Raw genomic sequence first — 15,180 nt, 5'->3', positions numbered from 1 at the left:
AGGTGGACTCCAATCAAAGTGTAGAGACAGCTCACAGGTGATCAGGAGAAATGTCAAACACCTGAGCTCAATTTCATGTCACAGCAAAGAGTCTCAAAACTTCTGTCAATGTGATATTTCAGTTTATTCTTTTTAATAACTTTGCTAAAACATCTGAAATCCTACATTGGCGTCCTCATGATGCCTGAGGTATTGTGTGCAAATTTATTGTAACATAAAGCTGCAACATGACAAAATAAAGTCAAAATTTTCTGAATGCAGTGAAAAGCAGGGGACACATGCCACTCAATATTTACAACATGTGCATTTGTCCCCTCCAAAATTCAGCTGGTTACAATCTGCAGACCTCATCACTATATACACCACCAAATTCCCTTAATTCTTACACAGTGGACTTTTAAGTACAAAGTTAATTTTAGTTTAGTTTTTTGCTCTCATGACAGTTTTTCTTCCATAGGTGTAGATTACGTACCATTAAATTCCCTTAAATCTTACACAATAGACCTTTGAGTAAAAAATTAAAGTAATTGTACTCTTTTTTTTTTACTCACCTAAATTCTAACTTAACTTTTTTTAAACTTAATTTTACTTAATTTTTTCCTCTCATGCCAATTTTTACATATGCTCCATAGCTGTAGATTTCAGGGGGGGACACAGGGGACACGTCCCACTCAATATTTAGAACATGTGCATTTGTCTGACCCATTAAAAAGTTTCACTAAATTCCCTTAAATCCTACACAGTGAACCTTAGGCACAGATTTGAGCTGATTTAACCTTACATACTTTTTTCCTCTCTTGCCAATTTCTGCTTTGACTCCATAGGTGTAGATTTAACGGGGAACGCAGGGGACACATCACCCTTAATATTTAGATCATGTGCATTTGACCAGCACCCAGTAACAACATGAAAGCAGGGGGGGAAAGTGGAACTGATTGCCCAGGGCCCAAATGGCAGGGGGTCCCTGGAAAAGTCTGGAATTTCAGTTTGGTCTGTTTGGATTTGCTTTTATTTCTAATTAGTGCCTTACCTAAACTAATATTGTAGAATAAATCAGTTAAAAGACGGAGCTTTGAATGTCTCTGAGGCCCCTTTCACCCCTTAAAGGTGCCTAAATACAGTAAGAGTCCAGTGACTGCTTTTGCTGTTGACGTAAGACAAGAAAGAAAGAAAGAAAGAAAGAAAGAAAGAAAGAAAGAAAGAAAGAAAGAAAGAAAGGGAAAGAAAGCAAACTGACTTTGTAAACGTTGCACCAAATTCTGGACCCTATGCCATGCCAAGGACCCAGACTTTGGTTCTTTGCCCCTGTATAAAAGTAGCAGATGTCTTTTATTTTGACCAATTGAAATACATTTACACCATAAACTAATGCACAACAGACACAAAGAAGTGCAGGAAAATTCATCAGAATGCAGGAAGTGAAGTGCTTCATTCCTTAAATCGGATGGATTGTCATGAAATGTGGCCCACATTCTCACAGTACTCAGAGTTCCAAATAAACCACTAACTTTTTATCGAGCAGCACCACCAGGTCGACATTTCCATTTGTGTACGTTTTGGGAAAAAGATTTCAGGTAGTTTGTACGTGTTTGTACAACAGCATTTCCTTTGAATCTGTCTGCAAACAACATGAGAACAACCACAATGTCTCCATCTGAAGTGCACAAAGACAAACTAAACTCAGACTGAATGAAAACTCGAGTGCAGCAGAAGTAGAGGGAACAAAAAAGGCTGTTTGAGACTGAATGAGCCTGAAACTAAAAAAGACTCACAGACGGAAAACAAGGTGAAAGAGGTGGAGGACAAACACGATTTGACCATCAGAGGACTACGATGAAATGAAAAGCAGGAAGAAAAGAGAAAATCAGAAAACAGGAGTGACGATGAGGAGGAGGAGGAGGCTGAATGTGGCGGTGACCATGGTGACATCGAGCGACGTGGATGAGTCATCACCTCCCAAATAATAAAAGCGTGGACCAGGTCGTCCCTCACCTGTCGTATGGAGGGAACGACAGAATTAGGAGGAGGAGGAGGAAATGCTTCATCCTGACCCTGATGGTCTGCCTCTAATCCCCTCGGCTCTGAGTCTATTTTTGACTTTTGTGATGACGCCTCCCGACTCGACTGCTCGCAGTTTGAATTCCTTCTGATTCACTGTAGTGTCTGTGTGTTTACTCTGTTTAGAGTGTTTAGAGTTAATGCCAACTGTGGAGACTTAAAAAGAAAGTAACACTGTGGACATGATTGATTGTTTCTTTTTAAGAAGCTAGTTTATTATTCTCAGAGCCATGAGCTTTGAGATCCTAGATCCAAGCGACCAAGTGCAACTATCCCGCAGAGTTTCCTCCACGGGACAGTTGGACTCTCCTTGAGATGAAGAGCTCGGAGAAGAGGAGCCAGTTGAGGCTTCTGATCAGGATTCTCCTGGACGCCTTCCTTTACAGGTTTTTCAGGCAAATCCAACTGGTAGGAGGCCCAGAACATGATGGAGAGATGATATAGTTCATCTGGCATGGAACGCCTCTGGATCCCCCAGGAGAAGTTGGCAAACCAGCTCAGCCGCCACAAGAAAATTTTGGCATTGTACGTGTCTGCAAACTATAAATATATTTATATGTTTCATATGTATTAATGTTTGTGATGAGCTGACTTTGTCATCTGGAGGTGGAGGGGATGATAGATGGCGAGACAGTTTGATGCAGGATGGCACCTGTCACAGGAGTAAGACACACTGCTGAGTGTCATCAGGGTGGACACAGCCAACATGATGTCCACTTCTGGTTTGTGGACTGCGGTTTTGAAGCTTTGAGTTGGCATTTTAGCCGTTGCAGTTTTTGGCACGTCAGTGTTGGCTTGGGATGATGCTTGGTGACACCCAGGCCAGACGCCTGCCAAGCTGCAGAACACTGCTGAAGACCAACAAACAACAAAAACCAGTTGTTTCTTAACGAGTCATTGCTGTATTTCCAGCGGCTTTTTGGGTGCCAAATGTGGGTGTGTTTCTGCAACTCATTGCTGATTTTCCTGCCAGCAAAGTGGCACAAAAAATGGTTGTTCTTTATTGAGACATTGCTGCAAACCCTGCCAGAGTTGAGCCCCCAGAACTGGGTATTTTAAGCCAAAACATTATCTTTTTCCAATTGAGTGGTTTTTGTGCCTTAACCTAACCACACATTAACCACACTGTTCTGTATCTGCTACATAGTAAGGTACAAGTATAACGTACCTGTGGTTTGCAGAATGCCAAATTTGTTTTTGTGATTGGGTTGGGAAAATGTTTCTGGGGAAAGGGACGTCTGAAAGTCTTGCTTCACCTGCTGCCACAGTGACCTGGCCCTGTATAAATGACAGAAACTAGATTGTGTATCGGTGTGCATCGGTGTATCTGATATAGGCGGGCCAGAGGCGAGCTAAACAGATGACGACAGCGCTGCGACAACGAAGTCCGGAATCAGTCAGTAAACATTGCAAGATGGCTACGGATGAACACCAGTTGTTTGAAATGGCTTTGGCCGCTACAATGAACGAGTTAGACTTGGCTTTTTCTCTAAAAGAGGAACAGAAGACGGCGCTCGAGTCTTTCCTTTGCAAGAAGGACGTTTTTGCTGTTTTGCCGACCGGATACGGCAAGAGTCTAATCTACCAGTTAGCTCCGCTGGTAGCTAAGCGTATACGTCACCCCGTGTATTGTTCTGATTGGTCGTAGTGTTATCCAATTGCGTGCAGTGATATTTTCAAATGCATGCTTGGTGCCGCCCCTCGAGTTGGGCCATTTGCATTACTCATAACCAGACTCTAAATCTTTCTAGATTTGGGTCTGGATTTCCAGGCTAGATAGAGAGCAGTCTGGCCAGATGTTTATAACCTGATATAAAAGAGGTCCTCTTTATGGATAATGCACTTTTTCTGAGTGTCTTACAAGTAAAATGTGTCAGTAACCATACATATAGTAAAATCCTCATTTGGGAAGCTGTGTTCAAAGTTTTTACTCTCGTAAGAGATCTGAAGTTCAACCCTGTGATTGTTGTGTTTTTCTAACAAATAATGAATATAGCCATTTCTGATCAACCTGTATTAATTTCAGCCTTAAAATAACTTCTGGTGAGGTCCCACCCACTTCCTGTTTAAATCCCACCCATTCCAAGTACATATACGTATACAGATATACGTAAATCAGTGAGTATCTGCTTAATTGGACGTGCACCCGTAGCAGTGGGGGTCAGGGGAGAGTAAACAGTTGTGTGATGATACCATTGGTTGGAAGGGTTATAGGGGGACTTTTTTTGCTAGCATGGATAGAGACAACTGTCAGAGGACCATCTGTCTTTAAAATTTGTCTTGGTCTTGGTCAGGATAAAATACATAAGACATGAAATGACAAAAAACAAAAAACAAAAACTTGAGTAGGTATACCCTCTGCCATTCAACCCAACCTGTTATATGTGAAACTGATCATTAGCTAGAGTTTAACAGATAAAAGAATTGTTCATCCTGTGAGATCTGGCCTTCTGTAGTCTACATCTTAAACCCTCCATACAGAGGACGACAAGGACACTGTAAAATATCTCAGGTCTTTCAGAAATGTGAAATAGACCGGGCAGTTTAACGGCCACTTTGACTTTATTTTGCAATCTGTCCTTGTCACCTGTTTACTCCAGTGGAGCAGAGACTCCTAATGACTTCAGTGATCCTCTGACTTTACAACTGACACCATCAGCTGCCCAGAAATCTAAAGAAGGGGAAATGACAAATAGAGTACAACTCATGACGAGTCTTTTCAAAGTCTTCTAAAGTCTGACAGCCTCTCACATCTAAAGACAATGTGAGGTTGTAGTCTCACAGTAGAGGATTTTGTCAAAGACTGGGGATCTTGCAGGGTCAGTATTGGCAAGACTACAACTAGATTCCATTTAAGACGAGATAAAAGGTGACATATGTCGACAGTATTCTTGTCAATTCAGCATCAATATAATCTATAAAGATAAAGTGAGCTGGATTATTTTACTGGGAGGAGACTGTTGGAATGAGAGATGAACGTTTCAAACATTAAGATTTCTCACTAAAATAAACACTGCTTGATGGATCAGAATTAAACACAGGCTCTTGTTCACTTCACAGGTCCATTAGTTTCTCCTCTTTTACCACAGAACAAGAGGCGAGGCTTGTCCACATTCTGGCGCCTCCCAGGGGTCCCCGCCGTGTTTACTGTCTCCCCAGTTTGCTGCTTCCTGTGTGGTGCTGCAGAGAGCGCAGCTACTGGTTGTTGATGTTCATGTCATTGAAGATCAGCATTTGCATGAGACAGATGTGTGGACTCAAGTCACATGACTTGGACTCAGGTCAGACTTGAGTCAGACAAATTTGATGACTTGACTGAATCAACAAAGACTTGAAATGTTGTTCGGTGTAAAGACAGCATTAGACTTGGTCTTAAAGGAACAGTGTGTCAGATTTAGGGGGATTTAGTGACATCTAGTGGTGAGGATTGAAGACTGCAACCAGCTGAAACTTCTCCTGGTTAGAATTCCTTCAGTGTTTATTGTTCAGGAGGTTTTTACCAGGAGCTGAATTATCCACAAAGGTCTCTTCCTCTCCAAGACAAACAGACCAGCTGATTTAAACCAGTAAAAACACTGAATAAACCAGTTTCATGTTACAAATCAATGTTTTATTTCCGACCATGCTCGTCCTGGAGGGGCTGCTATCCACAGTGGCCAAAGTGAAAACATGAAAACGTGAATGTCCCTATCTAGAGCCAGTGTTTGGTTTGTCCATTCTGAGCTACTGTAGGAACATGGCAGTGCAATATGGCGGTGTCTGTGGACAAGGACCTGCTCCCTATGTAGATAGAAACGACTCATTCTAAGGTATTGAAACCACAATAATTCTTATTTTCAGGTGATTATACACTAAAGAAAATATACTTATTATATTATATTCCATTTATTTCCCAAATCCTACTCAATGGACTTCTTAAGAAGACACCATATAGAGGATAAACCTTTTTGATCTACTCTGGTGATTAAGACCTGAGAAGAGCTGAGTAGCTGTCTCTCTATTTTTAATATTCTTCCTGCAGTGTAGTGAGTATTACGTCCTTATGGGGCTGACAGTGTGGCTGTACACTTTTAGATGTGTTGAAGTATTTTTTTTTTAGTAAAGGAATGCAATTTCTTTCCTTTATCTGTTTCTTATGATCTTATCCTCCTCGGATTTATAATGCTCTACGCCTCTGAAGTGCCTCGTGTTAAATGGCCTCTACAAATAAGTCCGCCTCACCTTGACATATACAATCTGCCTCCATTTACGTTAATATTCCAAACATTGTATAAAATCGTTTCTATCTGCAGCTGAATGGTTTCAGGGCCGATTTACAGACTATATTTAGAGACGGCTGCTGTAGGCGGCCATGAGGGAGATGTGATGGTGTGTGTGGGTGTGTGTGTGAAGGTAACATGTGTAGTTCCAGCCCGTGCACCTGCAGCTCCGACTGTGTGGATGTATGTGGAGCGTGCGCTCAGGTTTCAAAGCCTTCGGCCATGTTCCATCTGTATGACTCACTCCATTTATCGCTGTGTGGTCACTGTGTAATTAGCTTTACAGAGGCTACAGACGGGTGGCGAGTCCATGAAAAGCATCACTGAGGCCGCGCTAATGCTTTTTATGACAGGCAGCAGTTACAATAAAACAAATACAGTCAGACATAAAAACAAATTTGGCTTCAGCGTGTTGTTAGTGACTGTTCACATGAAAGAAAACAGCTGTAAAAAACACAATTCAATTCAATTTGAAAAAAACTTTATTTATCCCTGGTGGGCTTTTAGTTCTGGTCCATTTTGTCTTCACACTGACTTTTCCAGAGTTGGAATGTGCTGAAGTACATTTAGTCAAGTACTGTATTTTTGTTTCTGTACTGGGATCCCCATTAGCACCCCTTCCCATGTTTCTCACTATCTATTTGTTTAGACCATGATAACGTATTATCTAAGGGTATACCCAACAGTTTTATGTTATTAACATGTTCAGTGAGTAAATTGTTTAAATTTAATGTCAGTGCAGGGTCGGCTTTTAACTGATAACTCGATCCTAATACCACAGACTTTGTTTCACCAACGTTAAGTACCAGTTTGTTGTTTGTAACTCAGTCAATCACTTTTTGTAACTGGTAGTAGAATCATCCACATGATTTACGAAGACAATAGGGGCCCCAAACAGCTGCCTTGAGGTACACCACATGTAACACCTCATCTTCGACAAACTGCCATTAAAGAAAACAGTCTTCCTCCTATTTGTCAGGTAGCTCTAGAGGTAGTGCTTCCTACCTCTAATGAAAAGATTCATGTGTTCACTACAACATTAACTTTTGATTAAAAGAAACGTTTCTTAAAAAGACGGTTGAAAGGTTTTGTGGGAAATAAAATAAAGCTGCTGATTAACTCAACTGATTTGGATACTGACATTATTAAACGTCCTTTCTCTTCCTTCCTCCTCCTGCAGATTACGGGTGGCCGCTGCCCTCTGACCTCTGTCCCATCTGGATCTACCTGGACGTCCTGTTCTCCACGGCGTCCATCATGCACCTCTGCGCCATCTCTCTGGATCGATACATCGGCATACGAAACCCGATCCACCACAGCCGCTTCAACTCCCACACTAAGGCCCGCATCAAGATCATGGCGGTGTGGACCATCTCAGTGGGTAAGAACACACACACAGGAAAACACACCAACTGTTTGAAACAAAAACAGGTTGAAACCAAAGACTTGTTTGGCACATAAACACAGAAAATAAGTGGGTTATATGTGACGATGCTGTATGAGTCTATACATTGTTTTTTAGGAAGAACCTGCACAGTGTCCCTTTAAAATTCTGCCTGTATATCTACATGTTTGTTTGGGAGGAGGATGAACACGAAGAACTACACAAGTCCAGTTTTGTTTCGTGAGGAAACGGTGAGCCGAGAGGGAGTTTGGGGTTTTGCTTTGATTTGAAGGTTGAAGTGGAGCAGCAGCAGTATTGTACGACACATCTCTGATCACACACATTATAAATTCCCCGATCCAAGGCTGTAATAATAATGGTGTTTGTATTTTGTGGTCAAGGATGAAACAGTTCTTCTCTGATGTGTGCGTCCTTGCTCACTGTGACACTCCCTTCTTTGCAGAGGGACAATAGCTGCTCAGAGTGGGTTGGTTGAATGGAATATTATGAATTTAAGTCCTTTGAGTATATAAACTGATTGGCTGAATTCTTTCAGTTGAGAGGCCAGGGCTAAAAACTGTGAGGGAATAAAGAGCGGAGAGAGAGCAGAGCCTCTAACCATGAGAAAAGAAGGGCAGCCGGCTGCTCATAAGATGCAATTTTCCACTGTTCAAGACAAAAGTGACGTTTATGACTCCATATAATTTTTATGGAGGTGAGGGAACAATCAGGTCCTGATAATTGGCTTCTGGCTGCCTGGCTGGTATCCAGCTGCTCAGGTCAATGGAGCTAGATGAGCAGGAAATGTAATGATGGGGCTGCACACGGTGGAGGTGGTGGGAGGGACGAGCAGAGTGCACATTAGCTCGCCAGCTGAAAGCAAGGAGGAAAATGAAGATCGCTATGAAAATGTATTTCAGTTTCAGCTCTGATAACATTGCAGTTAGCAAACTGCAAAAACAAACCATCAGTTATTGTTTGATTGAAGTTGAATTATCCCAAAACTTTTCCACCTTCCTGTCCTGATTGATTTGTTTTTCTGGTTGTTAGCCGACATGCTTTCACACTAAGCTAATTAAGAAGAGAAATGGTGGAACGGTTCATTTTTATCCAGGTGGCAGAGTGCCCAGCCCTGAGATTGTATCTACTGAATGGATGGCAGGAACATCACAGCTCGACGTCAGTGCTGTTAATGATTTACAGCCCACATAACTGACTTACCCTGATTTCACAAGATAAAAGGCGAGCGGAGCTTTGTTCAGGAGAGTGACGCACATGTCAGATCTACAGGATGGAGAGTGATATATGGAGTAATGTCACCTTGAGAAATATGATGTCACTTTTGTGCGATTGGATTATTGAACCGGCCCGAGCGGTCAGGGAAACAATCTTGTTCAGAAGCCACGGAACTCAATTTAAAGTGTCCTCTTTAGGATGTTTTGTTGGTTAATATTGTCTAAATGCCATTAAAGCAAATCCTGAGTTTGTACCTGTCACTCTGTTGTTGTTACCATGGTTACAGCTTGCCTATTTACCATGATACACTCATGGCACTTTATAAATAACTGTCAAAAGGCAATGTCATTTCACCTTTCAATTTTGAGTCTTGCTATTGACATACGTTAAAGGGATAGTGCACCCAAAAAATGAAAATTCAGCCATTATCTACTCACCCATATGCCGAGGGAGGCTCAGGTGAAGTTTTAGAGTCTTCACAACGCTTGCGGAGATCCAAGGGGAGAGTGGGTAGCAACACAACTCCACCTAATGGAGGCTGACGGCGCCCCAGATTCAAACGTGCAAAAACACATGGGTGCACTATCCCTTTAAGTCTTTATCTTCAGAACCTCTTCCTGACTAACAGCTGTTAATGGAAATATTTAAACCATTCATCCATCGTGGTTTATTTTGGGTTATCTTGGAGGAAGGTGACATCATCCACAGTAGATGGCATCAACATTGTTCTACTCTGTTTGATAAGTCTTCCAGCAACACTAAAGTTACGTTCGCAGCTGCTAGAAAGACGAGAATATCCCAAGAAAGGACACAGAGCTTCAGGTAACGTTAGGTGACATATTTTGTTTGACGTTCTCCATTGTTAGCTGGCTAATGTTAACTTACATGAACATATTACTATTAAGGCATCTCTAAACAGGCAAAGGCTCAACTAGAGACTAGAACATTTGAATTTGACGCCAGATGCAGTTTGCAGGAGAAAAGGCAAACAAAAACAATACTTACAAAGTCAAAGTAGGAAACAAAAGGGGCTGGAGATGTAGACCGACAGAAATAAGAGATGGAGAGGTTGCTTGGCCAATCCCTAACTACCTCAACTGAACTTAACTTAACCAAACAAAATCCAAAAACTGAAACTACAATAACAAAGCCCAACGGTCTAACTGATTTTCTGAAGCTCAGAACAGAGCTCCTGGAAATGATTGACTGCTGTCACAGAATAAAGTGTCACATCACTTTCCTGCACATAACAAATCATCTGTCAGCACAAACCGTAAAAAGGTGAATGTACCTAAAGTCCATTTAACTCCACACTCCAACAGAAGAAATAAAGAGAGAACTCATGACGGTCTTAATGACCTTTAATATAACATCTCAAGCAGAACAAAAGCATCAGCATGATGTGTTCTGCTGAATGGTGCTGTAATGGTGGAAGTAAAGCCTCTCTGCACCAACAACACATTAACGCCGTTACTTTGTTCTTCTTCTCTGGTTTCTGGTAGCAGTCAGCGCTCTATTTATAAACGTCTCCCATTCAGATGCTTCTCGAAGCCTCGTCTTCTTTATGAATGACGCTCAGGTCATGTTGTTATCCTTTTCATTAATGTATCTATGATCTGCTGTGCAGATGCTGAGATATCAAAGAGTCCTTTATGGTCAAAAAGCACATTAACGATAAATGTATGCTCCTGATGACAACTGATAATGTCCATTTAATGGGCTGATAACATTAGAGGCAGGTGGTGTGTGAGCCCGAGGGTCCAGCTGAGCTTTATAAACTAACGACCCTCCACTGTTAACCAGTTTCCTACTGAGGTTGGTCAGAACGGCATCCAAGGATGAACGGTTTCTTAAGGGAGTCGTAATCAGTTTAACCTGTAGGACTGTGAATGCTCAAAGGAAATAAATTTATGACGAGTGAAACGAGTCCACAGCGTCTCCTGACATCTTTACTGCAGACACTGACCAGGGACCAAATCGTCCCACTTCTAATATAGACCGTCTTATCCACTGTGTGGGAGACAGTCCCAGAGGAGGGTCTCTTAGAAAAGCTGCGGGAGGCGGAGGAGAAGATAACCAGACGTATTTATCAAAACAATCAGTCTCTATGCTGAAAGTCTTTTCTCCTGTAATAGTGAAAAAAGTAGTTTAATAAACACAAACGTGAGATTTCTGCTTCGTCAAAGTGGTTTAAAACTGAGAGAGATTTTAAAGATGATGACTGACTTGTTGTTTTATCAGAAAAAAGAAAGCTGCGCGCAGTCACTCACCTGCCCGGACCATCAGGGATCGAGTCACCTTTCAAACAGCTCAGAGTTTGTGCTGTCACAGATGATGAGGAACTCAAAAAGACAGAAAATTTCAGCAGCGACAGGAGAGTCTGTGACTGACGGACACGATTCATAACCATAGGATTTATATTGTCTTGAAATGATTTTGTTTCATGTTTCACGTTTACGAGAGAAAAGACTTTGAGGATGTGGACCGTCTTTTTCTTGGACATCTCACAGAAACTTTCCCAACTGAACAAAGTCTCAAGTGTGCTGCATCTTTAAAACTTTTTTTTCTTATAAAGATGTTTGAAAAATTCCCTATTGAAGTCATCACACACACACACACACACACACACACACACACACACACACAGTTAAACTAAGATGACGTGTGCTCTCGTTTAAACAAAGTGCTCAACTAAACCAGATTTACTTAAAAGAAAATTTCACACATTAATATATTTACTGTTTACACCTCTGTATTTATAGATTTTATACTCATTATGCATATTAATTTACTACATTACTGTTTACATTCAGTTTATTCATTTACAATACTGTCTAATTTATATTGCTTTATTTAATATGCTGTATTTTATCCCTAATTTTAACTTGGACTTCTCAGTTTTTCATAAATATTTAATGAGACTTGAGATTTTTGTCGCCAATGACTGCTTCTATTCAATTGTTGTGCGCTTGATAAAATCGCTCTCACTAACAACTGACCAGAGGTCGCCTGTGAAAGCAGCTCATAACTCATGTTTATTATAAGGCAGCGCCCTCTAGCGGTCGTAGTAATTATTACAGGACCAGAGGAAGAAGTGACGTGGCGTGGCGTAGCATAAAAAGCAACAATCGCATAAAGCTGTACAAATACTGAAAGAGCATTTGGGCTTTTTACACCCAGGAGACTAAAGTCAGTGTTGACTGCTTTAAATAGCAACATAGCCCAGTATGCTAATATATGTAGCATGCATTGCTAGTGACGTATGTGACATACGTGACATCATGTTAGTGACAAAAGTACTTATTTATTGTTTATTGCGAAACCATGATGTTTTTCCTAACCCTATCCAGGTAGTTTTGAAACAGAACTGTGATGTGATGTCAAGGATGCTGCAAAATGCAAATGGGAGAAAGGTAATATGTCATTTTGGAAACTGGCCTTCTCTGTCATTTAGGAGAGAGCATTGCAATGGACAAACCCCCAGTTTGTTCTGATTAATGCCAAACTTAGCAATATAAAACAGAAATGTAAAGCACCTAAATGCCACGTCAAAGTTCATTTTGGTCGTGCATGAAAGTGTGTTACTGCAGAGGCTAATATGAGGTGGTGTTGTCAGTGTAAAGCACAATCTTGTTTGACATGTTGGACGTTGACACCATTGTCCACATGATGTAGGTATTAAAATATGTTCACATACATCTCTGCAGAAATACAGCCTGAGTCGTGAGGATTGAGCTTGTGTTTAAATTTATTTACTGCGACAAAACCACTTTTGAGATGTGCCATCTTGTTTTCGAGGGCAGAATGAGAGAATAAATTAATGAAAGAATAGATAACAGAAATACAATTATAGATGTGGCAACGTACGAACAGAGAGCAGACAAAAAAAACAAAAGAAAAAAAATCACAAAAACAAACAAAAACAAAACATCAAGAAAAAGACAAACCTTGAACATTAGTTAATAAAAAATACCAGATACCAACCTGCACACCAATGTAACTGTAAAGCTACAAAAGGAACACAGGCTGTGATTAATGTAAAAATAGTCTACTTATATAAAACATCAGTGCCCAAAAAAAAAGTGCAAAAAAATGAGTAAAAACAGCAGCAAACGTTACAGTCTTTGACCATCATCAGCGAAGTAGCCAAACTGTCCAATAAAGATACACAGTAGAGAGTGGATCACCACATACAATCAGAAATAAACATAATGCAAAAGCATAACATATAAACAGCTTTATTGATAACAAGAGCAGTAGATTATAGGTAATTTATTACAATCTGCTGTAGCTTTAAACATAAAAGCTCTTGTAACTGGTGGAACCTAATTTAAAGAACAATCAGTTCATCAAGGTGAAAGACACTTGTCGTTTGTGTTGCCTGATACCTGCACGTCTCAACAGGCCCACAGCTGAAATGGTTCCTGATTTCTAACACAACAATAAAAGAGTGAGAGAAAGTGAGATACCCTCCCTCCTCTGATAGCTGAGGGTGAAGAAAGAGCCGCGAGAGGAAAAAAGTCAGATTACAATAAATGAATATTGTAACAATTGACATTAATACTCAGTGGAGCAGCAGGATTATAATGAATCTACTCAGGTCTGTCGATATGACAGGGCTGTGACAATAAGTCCAATTATACAAGTTCAAAAGAATTATTGTGTGAATAAGTTCAAAAGCAGCTCTTTATATTGTTCGCAGTCAAACAGGGGCAGGTGGAGAAAAAGGAGAGCTTATGCAGAAAAGAACCAGATAAAAAACTCCTCTTTTCATTAAACTAAATATCCCTCCCTCCGCTCGTTGTGTTTTCTCCAAACTTTATTGACCAAAAACAAACGGCACTAATTCATGTGGAGTGAGTTGTCAGCCTCGCCTGATGCCTCCGAGCTCCTCAGCAGCCCCGAGGTCTGTGTTTGCTTCCTGTTGCCTCCACTTCATTAGCTCTGTCATTCCGCACTGTGGCTGCTAATGACCGAGCCCTGCCGGAGCTGCAGAGCGCTAATTTAGCTTCCTTCCTGGTCCAGATCCAAACACGATAGCTGGGATTCGCTCGTCATTTACATGCTCCTCCAGATGAATAATGCAGTTATGGACTTTATCAGAGATCTGGAGATAAGTTTGGCTCCTCCGTGCAGATGTAAACAAAGTAAAACAGAAACATCATAATGAGAAGGTTGAATAATTCCTGTCAGGTCCACACTGAAAATACAAATATATATATAAATGCATATAACAGATGCAGGATGAGACCTAGCGCATCATATTTAGACGTGAAAGTCCACTGACAAAATGGTGGTATCTGACATCTTGGGTTCAGAACTTGTTGGTGTATCAAATAGGTTTCGTTTCCATTTGCATTTTTAAATTTACACGTACTGCACTGTAAATGTATCGGTCCTCCTGTTGGTGCATCTTTAGGAGCAAACACTGAAGTGAACTAATTGGTTTAGGAAAAAACAAAATAACTTTCTTAACACTAAGTACATTTCCGTCCACCAATTAAAGGGATGTGCAGGTTTTGTCCTCCATCTTGTCAGCGCCCAGATCTCCCTGCTCATCTTCCAACTCTCAGGTCAGATTTGGGGTTGTGCTGGGCTTTGAGTCAATCCCCACAGACGCCCTCATGTTAAAATGTCCAACTTTACAGCAGAAATAAACATGTTTACAGCCTGGTGCAGAAAACAGTTTTGGTCTCTGCAGCTAATTTCTCCCTTTCTGTACAGGGGTGATTTTTTTTTTTTTTTATAACTCATCCATTTACATTTTATTAAGGCCCAAAGTTATGCATATTTTAGGGCGGCCTCTCACTCCTCCATAGCACCAATCTCTCGTAAAATAAGGTCACTTCTGACTCCAAAATGGGACGGCTGAAATGCCATCCAGAGCTTTAGCCCTGAAGTGGTAAAGTGTTTTTTACCTGGGGGTCTCCCCCGGGAAAATTTTGAATAATTCCCTTTTAAACACGTTTTTTTTAACGTATTTTGACAAAGAATTTAGTCAAAGAATGAGCAGTCGTCTTTTATCCACCTTATTTTCAAACACGGAAGTAAATAATGATCAACTTCTGTTTTTTTGTGCGTGACTTCCGGTCAGCCGCTTTCCCTCATGCTTTCCCTTACCGGAGCTAACGGTGCAAGCTATTTTTTTTTTCAATTTTCAGTTGTTTACGTTAGTCAATCAGTTAGTTAGTTAGTTAGTCTGTGTATTTTGTATAGATAACTGTGCCCACGTTTCCGTTATAA

General features: G+C 40.8%; 1 protein-coding gene across 1 annotated transcript in view; it reads left to right on the top strand.

Annotated features, from left to right (window-relative positions):
• The window catches only part of LOC126393454 (5-hydroxytryptamine receptor 2A-like), a 76,196-nt gene that overhangs the window by 39,470 nt on the left and 21,546 nt on the right, over positions 1-15,180 (top strand). Inside the window, exon 2 of the mRNA XM_050049642.1 lies at positions 7,498-7,698. Within this exon, the coding sequence (XP_049905599.1) occupies positions 7,498-7,698 (201 nt within the window). The remainder of the gene's footprint in view (positions 1-7,497; positions 7,699-15,180) is intronic.

This window comes from Epinephelus moara, chromosome 7, assembly GCF_006386435.1.
Source record: "Epinephelus moara isolate mb chromosome 7, YSFRI_EMoa_1.0, whole genome shotgun sequence".
NCBI lineage: Eukaryota > Metazoa > Chordata > Actinopteri > Perciformes > Serranidae > Epinephelus > Epinephelus moara.
Note: the sequence above shows the minus strand (reverse complement) of the source record. Positions and strands in the feature narration are given on the sequence as shown.